Raw genomic sequence first — 20,508 nt, 5'->3', positions numbered from 1 at the left:
GAGGTGCGGGGGGAGGGCAAGCGAGTAAGCGTGGTGCGGGGGAGAGCGAGTGAGCGAGCTGAAGGGGGAGAGCGAGCGAGATGCGGGGGGGAGAGCGAGTGAGCGAGCAAGCTGGGGGAGGGAGAGCAAGCTGCAGGGGATGTCACAGGCTCAGTACACAACTGCACAGATGCTCTGTGCAGGGTCAGCTAGTTTTCTTCATATTTATATATCTAGTTATTATGTCATAGTCCTTGTTTTCATCACCATAGTGATCTTTTAGTTTCATTACTAAAACAAATTCCCCAACTGTTATTTTTTACATTTCAACCCCCTTTAATAAATCCAAATTCACATTGTTTTTCATATCCCGCAAAAAGGGTTTCCAGTCTTCTACAAAGTTTTCTATATGACTATCTCTTACTAATACAGTAAGTTTTGCCATTTGAACGTCAACATAATATTTATTCGGTCCTTGACCAGCAGGATTACAAATACAGACATAAAAACATAAACTAAACATTAGCACATATTTTACAAGGAATATAACAGTATTTAGCCACAGTTCTAATTTTATCTTCATCACATAGAGAAAATAAAAACCTCAATAAAACATCATCTGCTCTTCCATTAAAATTTATCAGAAGGGGAGAAAGTAGCTTTCCTCTGGCTTCATCATAGAAGCTACAATGTAAAAAGGCATGTGCTATAGTTTCAACACAGCCCTTATCACAAGGACATACACGATTCGCCAGGGGAATTCCTGCATATCTTCCAAACAGAACCGGAAGGACATCCAACCTGGCCAGCGTCATGGCTCGTCTATATTCAGGAATCGTAACTACCTGGAGATAGAGGGACAAATTAAATCCACTCAATTGGTCACCCAGGAACGATCTTTTAGATATCTGGGAAATTTCATATTGCAACTCAATATCCATTAGGCGTTGAATAATTCGGATACGAGCTCTGTTGTAACCAAGCTCCTGTATGGCCTCTAAGGAGTATCCACAGCGGGCCAGCTTATCAATGGCCTCAGTGTGCCATCTAAATTTAAAGGAGTCCTGTTTTATAAAAGCAACCAAACCCTCCTGCAAAGAATAAATTTTTAACCAGTAAAGAATAATGACTCTCCATAAGCATGTCTGTAGCCTAATCATTCCGAACTCTCTTCTCAGAGCCACCGTGGGGGCACATCAGGGAACAGCCGGTACAGCTCTTAAAATTTTTGACTTCAGTGCCTGCAATGGATCAAGATTTTTGACTATGCACAACCGAGCTCCATAAAGAAGTTGAGGCAAAACATTTGCCGAGAATAGTTTGACCACGGCCGGAACACAGGATGCACCCTTAGAGTAATAGTAAGAGAGTACTGATTTTACTACTGGTTTGGCCTTTAAAATTGCAGAGTCAGGGTGAGGTTTACGTGAACAGGAAGAATGAAATAGAACTCCTAAGTACCTAAAGGACTTAACCTGCTCTATCCTATGTGAGCTTATTGACCACTGATGCCCTCTGGGTCGGTTAGCAAAGACCATGACTTTTGTCTTTTGATAATTGATCTCCAAGTTCTCCTGTGTACAGTATTTATCTAAACGAAGGAGAGCACGCTTTAGGCCAATTGGTGTTAGCGAAAGAATCGCCATATCATCCGCATATAATAGAATGGAGATATGCCTATTTGTGATCTTGGGAGGATGCGTGGAAGGGGAGGAAATAAAAGAGACTATAGAATTGATATACAGGTTAAATAGCGTAGGGGCTAGTATACATCCTTGGCGGACCCCTCTATCTGAGGGGATTGCAGCAGTCAAAGCCCCTTGGAGGTTGTAACGTACCTTTAGAGTGGAGCCAGAATATAAAGTAAAAATTAAAAAGAGCAGTCTTTTCTCAATGCCCAAATCCCAGAGTCTTTTCCAGAGTCTTTCTCGAGGGATAAGGTTGAACGCTGATTTTAAATCAACAAAGGCTGCAAAAAGTCCTCTGTGTGGCTTCGTTGAATACTTAGCCAACATAAATTGAAGAACCAGGGCATGATCCAAAGTGGATCTCCCCTCTCTAAAGCCCGCCTGCTCTAGAGCCAGGATATCCCTTTCCTCAAGCCAATCTTTTAGCTTTAAGTACAGATGTTTAGCATATATTTTGCTAATTATGCTTAGCAAGCTGATTGGATGATAATTTTTTGGATCGCTCCTAAGTCCTTTTTTATAAATTGGGACCACTATAGCTATTTTCCACTCATTTGGTATTAACACTGTTACATCTATAGCCGTGAAGAGAGAGGAGAGGAGCGGGACCCACCAGGTCATATTTGCTTTAAGAGCCTCTGAGTGATACTGTGAATTCCAAGGGCTTTCCCTGAAGGGAATGAACTAATCAGCCTCGCCGCCTCTGCATGTGTTACAGGGGCCCACACCTGGGTATCCAAAGTCTGGAGTTGCTGTTCAAAGTCCGTGCTACCACTGACTTTGATGGCTGTTTTTTGATACAACGTACGAAAGTGGGCTTCCCAGATTTCAACAGAAATACATGGTAGGAGACTAGGTGTTGATTTATTTAATGCAGGGGTCACCAATTTCCAAAACCTAATCTGATTTCTCTCTTTGGCCACCTCTATCAAAAATTTCCAACCCTCTTTGATTGATACCGCCTTCTTCCTCTTAATTAGTTGTTTATACTGTGCTTTCTTTTTTGCAACCTCGACTCCTGGAAAGCTACCAGGGTCAATAGTAAAGCTTTTAAGAGCTCCCACCAATTCCATTTTTGCTGCCTGACATTCTTTATCATACCATCACTTGGATGGGAGTTGGGTTGGGTGCATAAACTCCATATTAGAATTTGACATGGCCAGGAGAATATGATTCACAATATTTTCATAGTAACCAAGGATGTCTTCCATCTGATAAATGGGGGATAATTTTAAAATCCAGTCCTGCCATTTAGACATCTCCACAGAGTGCAGCAAAGCAGAAACTTGCAAAGCACTGCTTTTTGTCCACTTTCTACCTGGAACCAAATTTTCAGTTTTTCCACTGGCATTTACACAGTCTAGCACAGGTGTCCGGACAGTTACCCAAAAGCAACACTCAAGGGGAAGATGATCACTTCTGAATAGCTTCTCTGTCTTTTAGGATCGACCATCAACAATAAAGGATGCAGCAGTCAAGAAATACGCTGCAGACTAGCACTTGCTAGGGTTGAGATGAAGGCCTTGGAAAGGATATTTAGATGCCGTGATGTTTCTATACCTACAAATTTTAGAATAGTTCAGACCATGTTTTATCCTGTGACACTCAATGGATGCAAAGGCTGGACTTTGAAGAAACAAGATAGAAAAAGTATTGACACTTTTGAACATTGGTGCTGGAGAAGACTTTTGAGAATACCATGGACAGCCAGGAAAACAAACAAATGGATTCTTTTTTAAAAATTGTATTGGTGTTTACAATATCTTAACAATCCCATTACATCTAATTAAGTAAATATTGACTTCTCACTCACCAATCAGCACGATTCATTAACTATACAAGTCAACCATTGTTATAGTAATTCAAAACATATATCCTACACATTGCGAACTCGATTTTACTCTACCCAACCTGCTATTATTACTAAATTTCAAACCCTGCTGAAAAGTCGATATTAGAAAAATAGTTCTTTAAGTATAGTAAGAATGGTTTCCAATCTTCTTTAAAAGATTCCAAGTTTTCATCCCTTATCAGTACTGTAAGTTTTGCCATCTCAGCATATTCCAAAATTTTTATCAACCAGTCTTCTTTTGAGGGCATTTCATTGTCCTTCCATTTCTGCGCATATACTATTCTGGCCGCCATGGTTGCATACATTAAAAATGTTAAATTTCTTCTGGAAAACTCTCCTTGCGTTATTCCCAGCAGGAAGGATTCTGGCCTCTTAGGAAATGTCATTTAAAAAAATTTCTTCAACTCATTATATATCATATCCCAAAAGGCCTTTGCCTTCCCACAAGACCACCACATATGAAAAAAAGTTCCTTCACAATGTCCACATTTCCAACATTTGTTTGGAACATTTTTATACATTAATGCTAATTTTTTGGGTGACAAATACCACCTGTACATCATCTTGTAATAATTTTCTTTTAAAGAATAACATGCAGTGAACTTTAAATCCGTTTTCCATAATTTTCCCCAAGCTGCCATATCTATATTATGACCCACATCTTGAGCCCATTTTATCATAGTCGTTTTAACCACTTCATCTCTTGTCTCCTCCAAAAGCAACAACTTATACATCTTAGAAACTAATTTTTCATCATTTTCACACAGCTCCTTCTCAAATCTTGACATTTGATCCTCAAATCCAACTTTAAGATCCTTCTTATAGATTTCATTTAACTGATGGTACTGAAACCAGTTACTATCCAAATTTTGTACTTCAATTAGGTTTTTTAATTTACAGCCCTGTCCTTGGAAACATAACAAATCCCTATAGGTACGCCATTCAGGTTGCATATTTACCTCTTTACGTGCTAAAGCTTCAATCGGGGAAAGTCATAATGGAGTTTTAGATTTCAACCATTTTTTATATTTTACCCACACTCTCAGACTCCTTCTTACATAGTGATTAAGAAAATCTTTATGCACTTTACTTTTCTCATACCACAGATATGAATGCCATCCAAACCTTCTATTGAATCCTTCCAGATCAAGTATTCTGAGATTTCTTAATGTTATCCATTCTTTTAACCATGTCAAACAAACAGCATCAAAATACAACCTTAAATCTGGCAGGGTAAGACCACCTCTTTCTTTAGCATCTGTTAAATATTTAAATTCAATTCTTGGTCTTTTCCCTTGCCAAACAAATTTGGTTATGTCCTTTTGCCATTGCTTGAAACAAGTTAAGGTGTTAATTATAGGAATAGTCTGAAAAAGAAACAGCATTTTAGGTAAAACATTCATCTTCACAACTGAAATTCTTCCCATTAAAGAGAAGTTCATTCCAGTCCATCTTTGCAAGTCAGTTTTTACTGTATTCCATATTTTGATATAATTATTTGAAAACAACAAAGAGTTTTTGTTTGTCAACCAGACACCCAAATATTTAATTTTCTTCTCCACTTTTAATTCACTTATTTCAAAAAATCTATCATTAGATTTCTGGTCCATATTTTTTGTCAACACCTTGGTTTTAGTCTTATTTATATAAAACCCGGCCAATTGGCCAAATTGTTGTATTTTTTGCAAAAGTCTTCCGATCTTCTCTAATGGATTTTCTAGAAAAAACACCACATCATCCGCAAAGGCTCTAAGTTTATACTCTTGTTTCCCGACTTTCGGGCCTTGTATTTGATCATCTTCTCTAATATTTCTGCAAAGCACTTCCAGTACTAATATGAAAAGTAATGGGGAAAGTGGACAGCCTTGTCTAGTTCCTTTATGTATTTTACAATTAGCTGATAATTGAAGAGTGAGATTGGCCTGTAGTTCTTGACTTGTGTTAAATCTTGATCCGGTTTTGGAATTACTGCAATATTAGCATACTTCCAAGACTCCGGCATAATTCTTCTTTGCAAAATATCATTCTTCATCCATTGCAAAGGCTGTAATATTTGATCTTTAAAAGATTTGCAATACGAAGCTGGTACCCCATTGGGCCCTGGCGCCTTATTAGCTTTGCTTTGATTTATTACTTCTGTTATTTCCATTATTGAAATCGGTGCATTCATAATTTCTATATGGTCCTTAGAAAGTTTGGGAATATTTTGTGTCTTGAGAAATTTGTCGATTTTTATATCTTCTACTTTATTTCCTTTCAGAATACTATCTTTAAAATTCCCTTTTTATTTCCCTTTTGTCATAGGAAAGCCCATTTTTTGTTGATATCTTGGATATGTACTTATTCTTTTTCTCACTTCTAGTTTTCCAAGCCAACAACTTGCCTGGTTTGTTTGCAAATTCAAATGACTTTTGCTTCGCATATTTTAACTTCCGTTCAACTTCATTTAATAGTAACATAGAGAGCTGCTGCTGAAGCACTTTAATGACATGACTAATATTCTTTTTGTCTTTAGCCCATAGAAGTTATCTTTCTGTTTTAGAAATCTCCATCAATAATCCCTCTTTTTTCAATCCCCTTTGCTTTTTAAAGTATGCATTTTGTTGTATTAAAAAACCTCTCATAACCGCTTTGCCTGCATCCCAAACTATCTTATTTTCCATTCCTTGAATTTAAACCAAGGAATTTAAACCAAGCAAACAAATGGATCCTAGAACAAATCAATCCAGAATTTTCACTCGAGGCACAAATGACCAGGCTCAAACTATCATAGTTCGGACATATTTGTCATGAGCTCACTCTACTGAAGAAGCTGACGAGAGATTTATTACACAATAGCCAGCTGGAATTGAAGCTCAAGTTTCAGCTTGACTGATAAATGATAATTTTTAACAGTCTCACCCTGAATACAGAAACAAGGAATGAAAGCACCATAGATCCAGTACATATCTGATAACCCAGACTTTCCAGTAAAACTTCGGACGCCCACTCCAGGGTTACAAACTCTTCAACAAAAGCTCCAAGCAGATTAGACGTGTTGTTTCCAGCAGTTTGTTCAAGGCACAGGCTGCCAAATAAATAGTCCGCAGCCACGTGCACTTAATCAACACTCCACCCCCATCACCTGCCATAGCTTCAGTCCAGCTCTTGTTGCCTTCTTGACAGTCGACTACTTCTCCATAATTCCCTCACCTGCTGTTGACATTTTCCCCACCTCAAGGAGATAGTGGCCATTCCATCTCTGGCTCAGATCCTGATCCTTCTCTCCCACGATCACCAGTCCCTGCTGGTCCCTCCTGCGACGCCCTCGTGTTTCTCAACTACTTCCCCATTCAAATCACCGGCCTGTTGTTCCTTAGGCACCTCCCCACTTTCTAGTAAGTCCCCTGCTCCCAACTCTTCTCCAATGCACTCGAGTAAGGGCATGGCAATATTATGCAAAAATCCAAGGCACAAACGATGAGGCTTAAACTATCATATTTTGGACATATTATGTGAAGACCCAGCTCCCTTGAGAAGTCCATAATGCTGGGGAAAGTTGAAGGAAAGAGAAGAGGATGACCAGCAGCAATGTGGATGGACTCGATTATGACAAGAATGAATGCAACACTGAGAGACCTTGAAGGCCAATTTGAAGACAGATCATCCTGCAAAGAATCGATCTATGTGGTTGCTAAGAGTCGACACCATCTTGACGGCACTTAATCAATCAATCAATGACAGATGTACCTTGATTTAATTGTACCTCAAGTAATTATGACTGATGTATCTGCATTTATTATACATCCATTCCTGCTTGTTGTGCTTGAGGATGTGGGCAGAACCTCTGGGATTTTGCACCTGCCCAAGCGCAACCTTTGCCCATTGTGGTTACTTTAATCAGTAAGAGGCCGCCTGACAGATTGGGTTGCCTCCTTGGTAAGAAGGGGCAATGGTGCCCCTTTTAAAAGGGCTGTGGGTCTTACCCCCTAGCTGTGGTAAGACTATCATTTAAGAAAGACTCACTTGACCCACTGTCTTTACCAAGCATAGGTCAGTACCTAACTTGCCCCTTTTTGCCAGGGTGTTTGAGGGGGTAGTGTTGACCCAATTCCAGGGATTTCTGGATAAAAGTGATTTTCTTGATCTGACTTCCATCTTGGCTTCGGGACCTCCACAGCTCTGGTCACCTTGGATGACGACCAGTGCTGGAAACAGGCAGTGTGAGTCCATACTTGTTGGTTCTGCTGGACCTCCTTGTAGCTTTGAATACAACTGACTATAGCACCTTTCTAGACTGCATCACTGGGGATGGACCAGATGGCATGATATTATGGTGGTTCTGTTCCAATCTGGAGGAGTTGGTATTGTAGGAGGAGTGTTTGATTCCACACTTATTCACCTGTATGAGTGAATACAACATGAGGGTTGTATTCCCTAACCTTCATTTTACAGCTACTTCTTGAACTATTTGGGGCTGGCACTTGAAGCTGGGTTGTCACCAATATTTGGATGATAGCCAGCTCTAACTTTATTTTTCAAATGATGCCAAGGAAGATATAGATGTCCTGAACTACAGTTTGTTGGGGGGTGGGGCAGTGATGAACTCAAGCAGAAATTAAAATCGGACACTACAGAGCTATCCAGTTCTGCAGCCAACCTATGTTTAAGTGAATTACTTGCTCTAATTAGGATAGTGATCTTCCTGAAGGATCAGGTTTGCTGCTTGGAGATATTCATTGACCCACCTTTGCACCTGGATAGTCAGGTAGCAGCCCTGGGCAGGAGTGGCTATGCACAGCACAAGGGTCTCCACCAGGTGCATTCTTCCCTGGAATCAGCAGACTGGCCAGTATTACCCGTCCCTTGGGCACCTCAAGACTGGATTACTTTGAGTGTCTTACATTCCTGGTGGAATTTGTTGTAAACCGCTCAGAGACATAACATATAGAAATATGTCAAATGAATAAATGAATGAATGGATGGATGGATGGATGTTAAAATTCCACACAGCAGCCAGCCACATACTAGTTGTGCAAGGAACTGGCTCCCTTCGAGCCTATGGTAGGGCAGGGGTGGCTTTAAGGATGGGGAGGGTGCTCTCACCCCCTCCGCCGCACTTCCCCCTCTGGCACTCTGTGTATAAATAGTTAGGCGGGGTGGCAGCATACCTCCTTGCTACCCCGTTATTTTCCTGACTTGAGCTGTTGTGCGCACATGCACGTGACACGCATATACATCTACAGCACTTCTGGTCACTTCTGGTCAGGAAAACAATGGGGAAGCAAGGAGGTACGCTGCCACCCCACTGAACTAACTATACACAGAGTACTGGAGGGTTAAGTGCCGCAGGGGAGGGGGTAAGTGCACCCTCTCCATTCTTAAAGCCACCCCCACATTCAAACTTGTTCTAACGTAGGGCTTCCAAACCTGTTCGGTGTTCTAAGGATAGAATGCCCAACAGTTTTGTGCACAGCCCTACCACACATCCATGAGACCTCTGTGCTCTGGCAAGGCTCTAGCAGTTTGACAGTCTGCTACATAAGGGAAAATTGTAGAGATTATTGTTCTCTCAGCCTCAATCCAGGCAGAACCTGACAATTATTGGGCCTCCTCTGTTGGGATTGGTTGAATGTGCTTGTTGCACCCATGCATGCCTTCATATTAGGTATTTTATGAGTTACTTCTTTCTAATTTCTTTCTTCTCCCCATAATCTAATGTACAAAAATTGGACTAAGTGGCTCAATTTTCCTTGAAGTCTACTGGACATCCAAAAAGGTAATCTGGGATATCTCTTCCCACAGACAGTGAAAAATCCTTCAGGAATTATTTCTGTATTTCTTGCTTTTGTGCTTTGTGTACATGTTGAGAGGACTGCCCATGTTCCCACAAACATAATAGTACTAGTATCTAGGGAGGTGATATGGGCTCTCCACTCCAATTAGTCTTCAATCACATCTTCCAGTAGGATAAATTCACAGGATTCAAGGGACTCAGGATTCAAAAGAAGATGCTGAGTCTCACCTTTCATTCACTGAGAGAAAAATTCATATGCTAACCCCCAAGATAAGCCACAGTACTATTGATATAGGTAAGGAATTGCCTCACATTAGGGATGTGCACAAAACTTGTTTGGCCTATTTGGCTTGAATTTGAACCAGCTTTGAACCATGGTAGGTAGGTTCAGTTTTGTTTTTGCTTGAGGCCCCCCCCCCCCCGCGCCCCACCTTGGTTTGGTTCAAATTTGAACCCAACTCAAACTGGTTCTAAAATGCTCTACATAGGATATAATGGGGACTTTAACTGGCCCATTAATCTCTATGAAGAGTAACCAGGGGCACAAAAACAGGGTGGGCAGTAGGCATCCAGGGGTGTCTACCACCCACCAAACCTCAAAGCAACCTGACACTCCTGTGAATTTTATTGATTTTTTAAAAATGAATTTTCCATTTATTGTATTTTACCCGTAGGGGATAATGGGGATTTGAGGATGCCTTCACTGCCTCCCAAATTGGGTTTGGGAGGCAGAGAGTTCACAGCAATTAAACAGGTCAGATCGCACACTTCACTTTCTGAATTGGGGAGGGTTTCCTATTCATTGCACTGAAACAGGCTAAAATCTTTTTAAAAATTGAAAAAACAAACCATAAACCCCACTGACTTGGGGCTCCCAGGGGGAGTTGTGGCCAAACCTGCCTTGCATCCAAACCCACTTTGGTGCACAGGCACCTCACAGGGGGGCTATTGGGGAATCCTCAAATCCCCATTATTCCCTAAGGGGGAAATGCAAAAAATTGAAAAATCTTCAAAAAAAATCATTTACTATCTCAGGCGTGTCCGATAGCTTTGGAGTTTGGGTGGTGGTTGGCACCCATGGGTGTCTACCATCCCAACCCAGTTTTGGAGGCTTGAACCTTTGAACCGGTTCAAACCGGTTCAAACCAGGCTCTGTTTGGTTCCAATTCAAACTGGCATTGCCAATATAATGCCCTGTTTGGTTCAAGTCTGAACCTTCCAACTGAACCGGTTTGAATACGAACCAGTTTGAATTTGAACCTGTTTGCACATCTCTATCTCATACACCACAATAATGAGCTCTCAACTGATAATGTCAAGTCTTTGATTTGATTTTTCCTGCAGCTCTATGAAATGTTCCCTTGGATCATGAAACATCTTCCAGGTCTTCACCAGAAGGCATTTTCCACAATGGATGAGGCAGTTTTATTTGCAAAGAAGGAGATACAAAACCATAAGATGCATCAGACACAGTATGAGCCACAGGATTTCATTGATTTCTACCTGCTTCAGATGAAAAAAGTGAGTGTTGGTTTGTATGTAAATAATAGGCCTGTACACAAGCACAACATTCAGAATCAGGTCTGATCTGATCTCATCAGACCATGAAAATGTTAGTTTGGGGTCTTCTCAAAGTTTGTATTAGGGATGTGCAAACAGGTTCGAATTTGAACATGTTTGAATATGAACTGGTTTGGTTTGACGGTTCGAATTTGAACTGAACCAGGCATTTGGTTCGACCTGCAGGTTCAAATTCAAACTGAACTGAACCTGGTTTGATTTGAACCGGTTTGAACCAGTACAAACTGGTTCAAGCCCTCAAAATTGGGTTGGGTGGTAGGCACCCATGGATGCCAACTACCACCCAAACCCCAAAGCAATTGGACACTCCTACGGTTAATGAATATTAATTTTTTTAAATGATTGCCAATTATTCTGTATGTGGAGTACCTATGGGCAAACAATTGGGGTGGGTGGTAGGCACCCAGGGGTGCCAACCACCCACCAAGCCCCATGGCAATTGGTCACTTCTTTGATTATTGGTGAATTTTTAAAATATCTTTCAATTTCCCATAGGGAATAATGGGGATTTGAGGCAGCCTCAACCCCCCTGTGAGGTGCCAGGGCACCCCACAGTGGGTCTGGGGGCACAGCATGGCTGGCCTCAACTTCCCCCAGGCACCCCCAAGTTGATAGGAATTATTGTTATTTATTTATGAATCTTTAAAGAATTGATTTTTGGCTCCATAGACATGCATTGACTCCATAGGCAATAACAGAGTGCCTTTTCAACTACTGGCCTTTATTGCTTATTGCTCTGAACTCCAAGTTCAGATCAAAGCAATTAAGCTATTAAGGTGAAAGGAAACACAGTGTTCTTTCCGAATGGAAAGGCTCAGGCAATGGTTTCCTATGGTGCCAATACACGTCTATGGAGCCCAAATTAATTCTTTTAAAATTTCTGATTAATCAACAATAAATCCTATCAACCTGGGGGTGTCTTGAGGGGGTGGAGGCCAGCCTGCCATGCTCCCAGACCCATTTTAGGGTGCTCTGGCACTCCCCAAAGGTGGTGAATGGGGCATCCTCATATCCCCGTTGTTCCCTATGGAGGAATCCAAAAATTGGAAAAAAAAAAGTCCAAACATTCACCAATAATCAGAGAAGTTACCGATTGCCTTAGGGTTTGGTGGGTGGTGGGCACCTCTGGGTGCCCACCACCCACCCCAGTTTTTTGCCCCTAGGTACTTCATATAGGGAATAATGGGCAATAATAAAAAAATTCCAAAATTCATTAACATTGTAGGAGTGTCCGGTTGTTTAGGGGTTAGGGTGGTAGTTGGCAGCCATGGGTGCCTACTACCCATCCCTATTTTGGAGGCTCATACTGGTTCAAACTGGTTCAAACCAGGTTGGAATTTGAACTGAACCAAAGTTGGGTTCAAGCAAAACCAAGACCAAACCTCTACACCCCAGTTCAAACCCGGTTTGACTTCAAACTGAACCAGGCACACAGGTTTTGTGCACATCCCTAGTTGTTATCAGAGTCAGGATCGGGGTCAGGGTCCAAGAAAACATTATTAAAGTATTTAAAGTAACCTCAGATACTCAATGTGAACCCAGAATAAAACTAACACAACACCAGAGAGTTGCAGGGGAAGTGAGGTAACATCAGAGATTTGTTATCTTACACCAGAGACTTGCATGAGAAACCCGGAAATTTGCTGGCAGATGCTAATGAGTCTAAAATTGGCTTTTTTTAAAAAAAGAGATGAGATATACATGGGTGGGCAGGAAGGTGGGCAGATAGAGGGCAGAAGATGGGATCCCCTCCCTCCAACAGCAGTTACTTAAAAAACGAACTCACCTCTTTGCCACCATTTGGAGTTCTGTAAAACTCCAAAATTTTGTCAGAGAAGTCCAATCTGAACTAGGCAGGCCAGTTGAATCTCTCCAAATCCCTCCAGGCCTAGTAAATAATAAAGAGAAGTTTTTCACACAACCTCACGGCCCTCTCATCTGCTGTGCCGCGTGCTCTCATAAGCAGTGACTGCAAGAGGAGGGAGTGAGAGGACTTCCCCACTCCGGCATCCTTAGAGCAGCTGCCACACTTGGTGCAGCTGCTCCTTCCCAAACTCCCACTCACTGGTGGAAATGGCGGCGGGCCAGGGGGAAGCTTCTTAACCCAAACAGTCATCACCCAGACAATTGCCTACTGGTGTTTAATGGCTGGGGTTAAAAGTTGGGTTGGGTGGGCAGGCAGTGCCGGGATCAAGCTCAATCCTGGTGCTGCAAAGGAGCAGCCTAACCCAGGCTGGCCTGCCCTAGCCTAGGCTAGGCTGCTCATGGGAACAGCCTCAGTGAAGCGCCTTGAGGTGCTTTGCAGAGAGAGCATGCTTAGCCGAGCAGGGAGCCCTCCCTGGGCAACCAGATCGGCTGCCCACAGGATTACCGACTCCGTCACAGAGCCTGTAGGGGAGGCAGGGATCAGGGGCCACCTGGCCCCTGGAAGTCCCAGGATGCCCCGCATGAGTGTGTGGGGCATTCCAGGGAGCCTCCCAAGGCTGGCAGGCTTGTTGTAGCCTCCTGGTCGGGGGTCTCCTTGTGTGTTGCCATGGCACGGAGCCGCGCTGCAGTAGCACATGATCAACTAAATGGGGTTAGTGGAGCACTTGCTCCGCTAACCTTATTTAAGGGGAGGGGTATTTTGTGAGGTTTGATGCCGGGAGCCGCAGAGCTCCCATGACAGCACACCAAGAGGAGGAACCGAGCTAGGCTCCCTTAGCCCGGTTCCTCCTGGTCGTGAGAATAGGCTCTATGTCTATCTGAAGTATCACTACATGTCCTGCTTTAATTAAACAGCAACAGGGCCATCATTTATATTTTATGAACTTTATTAAGACTATTGAATACTCTCCATTTAAGAGTATTACCTATATACTAGCTAGGCTGGGCGCAGAGCATCTGCGTCTCTAGTTCTGTTCTCTGCTCCCCCCCCCCGGCCGCTTTCCTCTCACCCCCCTGGCCTCTGCTTTCCACTTGCTTGCCTCTTGCCATTTCCTGGCCACCGCTTCCCTTTCCCTGCCCATTGGCCACCATTTTACTTTCCCCCACCCCAGCCACTGCTTTCCTTTCCCCTGGCCCAGCCACTGCTTTCCTCTCTCCACCGGTTGTCCTCCACTATCCTTTTCCCTGCCCTGGCTGCCACTTTTCTCTCCTGCCCCCAGCCACAGCTTTCCTTGGCTTGCCCATTGGCCTGCACCTTATCTTCTCTGCCACTGCTTTCCTTTCCCTCTCCTAGCAGCTTGCTCACGAACTCTCGCAAGAGCTGCCACACATGGGATTAGCGATGGGAATGCCTATGAGAAATAGATAGATAGATAGATAGATAGATAGATAGATAGATAGATAGATAGATAGATAGATTAGATTATTTCCTAATGGGCTGAAATTTGGGACTCTTAGGAATGGAGAACCAGAGTGAGAGATATAGGCAGGCTTGGGGTGAAGCAGATATGTTGGTGTTTAAAAACTGAAGGGAAAAGAACTAAATCTAAAACCTCTCCCAGCACACCACTATGTTATTCAATGGGATGGAATGTCCATGAACTCAAGCAGTTAAATAAACAGAATGGCAGAGGTAATGGACCTGATGGAAGTAATGGGAGGAAGTTTTGAACAAAAGAGAGAGATAGCTCTTCAAGTGGATAAATTTCTCACAAGACAGTCACAAGGCCTTCTGCTTCTGAGGGGGAAAGTTCTGTAAAATAATTGTTTTCTGACTGGCCATTTAACAGGTTTGTTTTTCTAAGGGGGAGGGAAGTAGATGGGAATGGGCACCAGCCCCCACTGCCCCCCAATAACACCCTGGGGGATGAATATGAAATAAGATCCAAGTTAAAGCAGGTACTCCTGTACTTGTTGGTAATATTGGTTTTTCTCCAGGATTAGCTACAAGCTTAGGGAACACTTGCATACCAGGGATATACTGCCATCTTTTGTTGCAGGTCAATTCTTTTTTTTTTTTTAATTCCCCTTTCTTTCAGGAGAATGAAATAGCGCCTGGTCTGGCAGGTGGAACCTGTGCCTTCTGTCCAGTCAGTTGTGGCTTTGGGTATAGACAGCATGCTTACAGAGAGTAAAAAAAAATATGGCATGGAAGCACAGTAAATAAATAAATTAATTAATAAATGCCCTGTTTCTGCTTCTCAGTCCTACTCACCCTTCAGAAGAGAATATCCTAGCACTTCTCTCTCTTTACTTTCAGATTTGCCTCACTCATTCTTACACCAGCATCAAATGGATTTATGCTGTTGAACCTGCCCCTCAAAACCCATCTCACTTCTTTCCCAACACAGTTTCTGGGGGCATTTGGTTGTATGTTAGTAATAACTGCAAAATGTCTGTAATTTTTTGTAAATGTTATTTCACCATTCCTCTTGTCAAAAACAGGATAAAGATGGTCCCAACTCTGCCTACAATGAGGACAACTTGGCTCAGTGTGTTCTGGAATTAATGGGTGCAGGGATAGATACCACTTCCACTACTCTAAAATGGGCATTGCTCATCATGGTAAATCATCCAGAAATTCAAGGTGAGAGAGACCTGTGCAATGTCGGTAAAGATTCTTCTTAATCCCCACAGAGAAGAATGTAACTTTGCTATGTTTACTGGTGGATCTGAATTCCTCCAAGATTTCATACATATCTCAGATAAGGAAGTCCAAAAACATCACATTCAGCTAGAAATGTGCACAAATCAGTTTTTGTGAATTGATTCAAGTTTGAATTGAATCATCCTGATTCAATTTGAACTCGAATCAGCTGCCCTAGAATCTGGGTCAATTTGATTCTAATTTGATTTGATTAGATTTCAATTCAGATTGATTCAGCCAGATTTTAAAAGGCTAAACCCTAAAGCAGGTTGTCCCCATGGGTTCCAACTACCACCGAACACCCAAAGGAATCAGGCAAAGGGATGAATTTTTAGAGATTTTTATGTGTAGTGAATTCTCAGTTGTGAAATGAGTTCTACATAGGGATTCCCTTTGAAGAAGTCATTTCACAACCAAGAATCCACAGATAAAAATTCACCCCAGGCAGTGGTGGCCGAAGCTCAGAGGACACAAAAGTATGAACATAAGAACATAAGAACAGCCCTGCTGGATCAGGCCCAAGGCCCATCTGTCCAGCATCCTGTTTCACACAGTGGCCCACCAGATGCCGCTGGAAGCCACAGGCAGGAGCTGAGGGCGTGCCCTCTCTCCTGTTGTTACTCCCCTGCAACTGCTACTCAGAGGCATCCTGCCTTTGAGGCTGGAGATGGCCTCTAGCCCTCTAACTATTAGCCAATGATAGACCTCTCCTCCATGAAGTCATCCAAACCCTTCTTAAAGCCATCCAGGTTGTTGGCTGTCATCACATCTTGTGGCAGAGAATTCCACAAGCCGATTATGTGTTGTGTGAAAAATTACTTCTGTTTGTTGGTCCTAGATTTCCTGGCAATCCATTTTATGGGATGACCCCGGTTCTAGTGTTATGTGAGAGGGAAAAGAATTTCTCTCTATCCGCTTTATCTACACCATGCATGATTTTATAGACCTCTATCATGTCTCCCTGCAGCCGTCTTTTTTCTAAACTAAAAAGCCTTAGGTGTTGTAGCCTTGCCTCATGTATGTATTAAACATACATATGAAAATGTAAAAACATACACCATGATACAAAGAATCTTCACAGTTTCACATATGTCTGGCATCTCTGTAGCATTTTGCATACTTTTCATTCCAGCTGTGAGGAGTCCATCTTGAACACTTTGCACATTTCCACTTGTTGAAGAGTTTTGTGGAGAATTATGACATGTTTGGCCTATTTCTCTTCATAGTGTTTTGCTCTCCAGCTGTGAAGATTCTTTCTTTAACTTTTTGCACATTCATGCATTTGCACATGTGTTGTTGCATCATGGTGTATGTTTATACATTTTCGTATGTATATTTAATACATTTTCACCTTCTTTAAGTTTATTTCATGGATTGCTGTTTATACGTTGTTGCTTTTTCCGTGATTGCCTGTGGTTTATTTACTGGGGGACAAAATGGAGGCTCAAATTGATTTGAGTGTGGATTGAGGGTGATTCGATTCAACCTCGAATCAGGTAAGCATCCTCAAGGGTGATTCAATCTGAAGTTGAATCATTTGAATTGCCCAGATTCAAGTCAAATTGATTCGGCCACAAATCAATTTGCCCATCCCTACATTCAGCCCAAGATCTACTTTGAAGTATTTGGCTTTACTGAAAGACTAGAAAATCCTAAATTCAGGGGGAGATGTTTGGGTTTCACCTCATAGGCAGAAATGAGAATGGACCCACAATTTTTCTGGGCTTAGTTGTGGATCTGAATGTCTTTAAGATATAATATACATCTCAGATGAGGGGGTATAAAAACATCACATACAACTCCAGATCTAATAATACATCTGTGGTGGAATCTGCTTCTCCCACCATGTTGCTAACACTTGTCACAGACCAGACTAAACCAGACCCATGATTTCTATGCTGAACCACTGCCACCAAGTAGACTTTTCTTTTCTCAGGCTGTGTCTAGTGTAACAACACTTCAACCTTTGTAGTAAAACCAAAACCCAGTAGAGTCGAAAGGCTTTAGGTGTGGGGTGGAGACAATCAAGCAGATGCTTCTAATCTTTAAAAGAACAATAAATTTAACTTTGGAACAAATTTAGTCAATTTAAAACAGTAGCTTTGGTTTCTTTGTACAGCATAACATTAAAAAAAGACAAACAAACCCAACAGTTCTCATAAGAGCATAAGGGCAGAAATAAAATGTTTAAGAAAATCCATCCAACCTACTTATATCAATCAATCAATCAATCAATCAATCATCTTTATTACTGTCCAAGACCAGCATAAAATAGCATGATCCAGTAATTATGAGTACATACATTAGGATTGGAGAGATTATGAAGCAATAAAACCATATTACATTAAAAATACTACATTAACATTACAATAAACTATAATTACTATAAAATGATTGCTATAACATTACTAACATCTATTCCCTATTCACCCCCAGCACAGTACCTCCAGTGGCTGTTGCTAGTGTCTATCTTATGTTTCTTTTTCGATTGTGAGCCCTTTGGGGACAGGGATCCATCTTATTTATTTATTATTTTTCTGTGTAAACTTCCCCTTCCCACAAGAGCGGTATAGAAATCGAATAAATAATTAATAATAAATAAATGCTCTTCTGAGGCCTGTAGGGGACCTCAAGATAATTGCCGCATCATCAGCGTATAGTAGGGTGGAAATGCTTCTTTTGGCCAGCTTGTGGGGATGGAAGTTTGGATTGCTAAAATGGCTTACTATGGCACTGTTGTAAAAGCTGAAAAGAAGCGGGGACAGAATACATCCCTGTTTGACTCCCTTTTGGGTCGAGATATGGTTCGTAAGGTGACCTTGGGGACTACACCTTACCCTGAGTGTTGTGTCTGTGTGAAGGGTACGAATTAGGTAGAGCAGACATCGATCAGTAAAGGAAGATTCCATCTTCCCCCATAGCTTAACTCGGGATATGGAGTCAATAGAGGCCTTGAGATCTATGAAGGCAGCATAAAGGGATGCAGAATTGTTGGAGGAATACGTTTTGATGAGATGTTGGATCACCAGGCATTGATCAATTGTGGATCTGCCATCCCTATAACCTGCTTGCTCATCTAGCAATAGCAATAGCAATAGCACTTACATTTATATACCGCTCTATTGCCGGAGCTCTCTAAGCGGTTTACAATGATTTTAGCATATTGCCCCCAACATTCTGGGTACTCATTTTACCGACCTCGGAAGGATGGAAGGCTGAGTCAACCTTGATCTACCAGCAGATTTTCTTGTTCTAACCAGTCCTTGAGTTTCCCATGTAGGTGTCTGGCATATATCTTCTTGATGGTGTTGAGCAGATTGATGGGCCTATAGCTGGCAGGTCATCTCTTCTTTCCTTTTTAAATATGGGGACGATGATCGCCAAACCCCAGTTCTTGGGAATGTGGCCATGAAAGTCAATGCAGGTTAATAGCAAAGCGTGAACTGGGGCCAACCACTTCGGATAACTTTTTATAAGATCCATAGGGATGAGGTCTTCCCTGGGGGCCTTCCGGGGAGACAAGAAACTCAACCTCCGCTGCAGTAACCGGCGGCCAGCCGGGCAGGTCTTTTATATCTAGTAGTGAGGCGGGGGGGGGGAGCCTATCCACAATGGTGTCTTCATGTAGATTCTGAAATTTCAATTCCCTGAGCACTGGAGAGATGTGAGAGTCTATCTGGGCCAAGCCATTGTAAGAAGAGTTGGCCATGATGCTCCAGAAAGTGAACGAGTCCTTTGCTTTGGCTGCCTGGATGAGACGTGACCAAGTGGCCCCCATAGCTTCTCTCTTCTTGAGTGGCACTAGGTGTTTGCATTGTCTCTTGAGATGTAAGAGGTATGGAAGGACCTCCATGGTGTCTCTTCCTGTACTAGATCGGTCAATGTGATGGGTAAATGTAAGGCCTTTCTTGGCTTCTACACAGTCCTTGTCGAATCAGGGTTTGGATGGGGACCCAAGCAGGTTAGAGGGGGAATTTTTGGGAGGTCTTAATTTTTCTATCCCCCTGAGTGTCTCTCTCTCTCTCTCTTTCTCCCCTCTCCTCTGGGCCAGGGGGCCCCACCCAGGCCTTTGGGCCTGAGGCCTCTGGCCCATCCATTGATTATTTCTTTATTCCTATCCCCCCTCAACTGTCCTGTATTGCTTTTCTGTTTCTCTCTGTGTGTGTCCCAGTTCCTTTAAACTTTCTGTTCTGTGTTCCCCACCCCTGCATTTAATTTTTCTATCCCAGTGAGTGTCTCTCTCTCTTCCGCCCCCCCCCCCTCCTCTAGGCCAGGGGTGCCCACCCAGGCCTTTGGGCATGAGGCCTCTGGCCTATCCATTTATTATTTCTACAGTCCCACCCCCCCCCCCCAAGTCCTGTATTGCGTTTCTGTTTCTTTCTCTCTCAAAGTCCCGTTAAACCACCTGCCCCTTCCCCATTCCCACAATCTTACCACCAGCCTTTTAATTTATTTTCTAAGTGTTTATTTTAAGTTGTTTGGGCAGGTGAGTTGCTGAAAATCTTCTCATTCTGCCCTCCTGTGCCAGCCTGTTCTGCCCTGTGCTCAGAGGCATAACTAGGAAAAATAGTGCCTAGGGCAAGCACTGAAATTGCGCCCCGTCCAAACAGGAATGATGGGACTTGTAGTCAACAATATCTGGAAATCCTTGTTAAAAGGAACACTGTACCATGGTTGTTGATCAAAACCTGAAAACATGAGCCATCTCTGTAAAAGACTTAGAACAACAGTCAGGAGTTATGTGAGGATTCCAAGTGTCATTTTCTCTGTCTCATCTCATTCTTTTTAAAAAACATGACTTTGTCCTAGAGGATCACCTGCCCAAATAGCCACTAGCAAAATAGGGGGAGAAGAAGGTGGTGGTGTTGGGGGTCTATAAACCAGTGAATGATTCCTGCCAGCCTTTGTCTTATTATGACTGTTGGCTCATGATGGGGTATATGTGCATTCAACACACCAGTGCTTACTTTGACACCAAGAGGGAGGAGGATACATTAGTTTGCAACACTAGACAGAGGAATTTGCAACAGGAGCAGACAGCCAAGTTCTGCCAGGGCCA

At 42.5% G+C, this 20,508-nt stretch overlaps 1 protein-coding gene across 1 annotated transcript in view; it reads left to right on the top strand.

The window, feature by feature from the left end:
- LOC128349055 (cytochrome P450 2J4-like) overlaps positions 1-20,508 on the top strand; it is a 69,950-nt gene that overhangs the window by 22,911 nt on the left and 26,531 nt on the right. The window contains exons 5-6 of the mRNA XM_053304935.1: positions 10,640-10,816; positions 15,248-15,389. Of these exons, the coding sequence (XP_053160910.1) occupies positions 10,640-10,816; positions 15,248-15,389 (319 nt within the window). The remainder of the gene's footprint in view (positions 1-10,639; positions 10,817-15,247; positions 15,390-20,508) is intronic.

This window comes from Hemicordylus capensis, chromosome 3, assembly GCF_027244095.1.
Source record: "Hemicordylus capensis ecotype Gifberg chromosome 3, rHemCap1.1.pri, whole genome shotgun sequence".
Classification (NCBI taxonomy): Eukaryota; Metazoa; Chordata; class Lepidosauria; order Squamata; family Cordylidae; genus Hemicordylus; species Hemicordylus capensis.
This window is presented reverse-complemented; position numbering and strand designations above follow the sequence as displayed.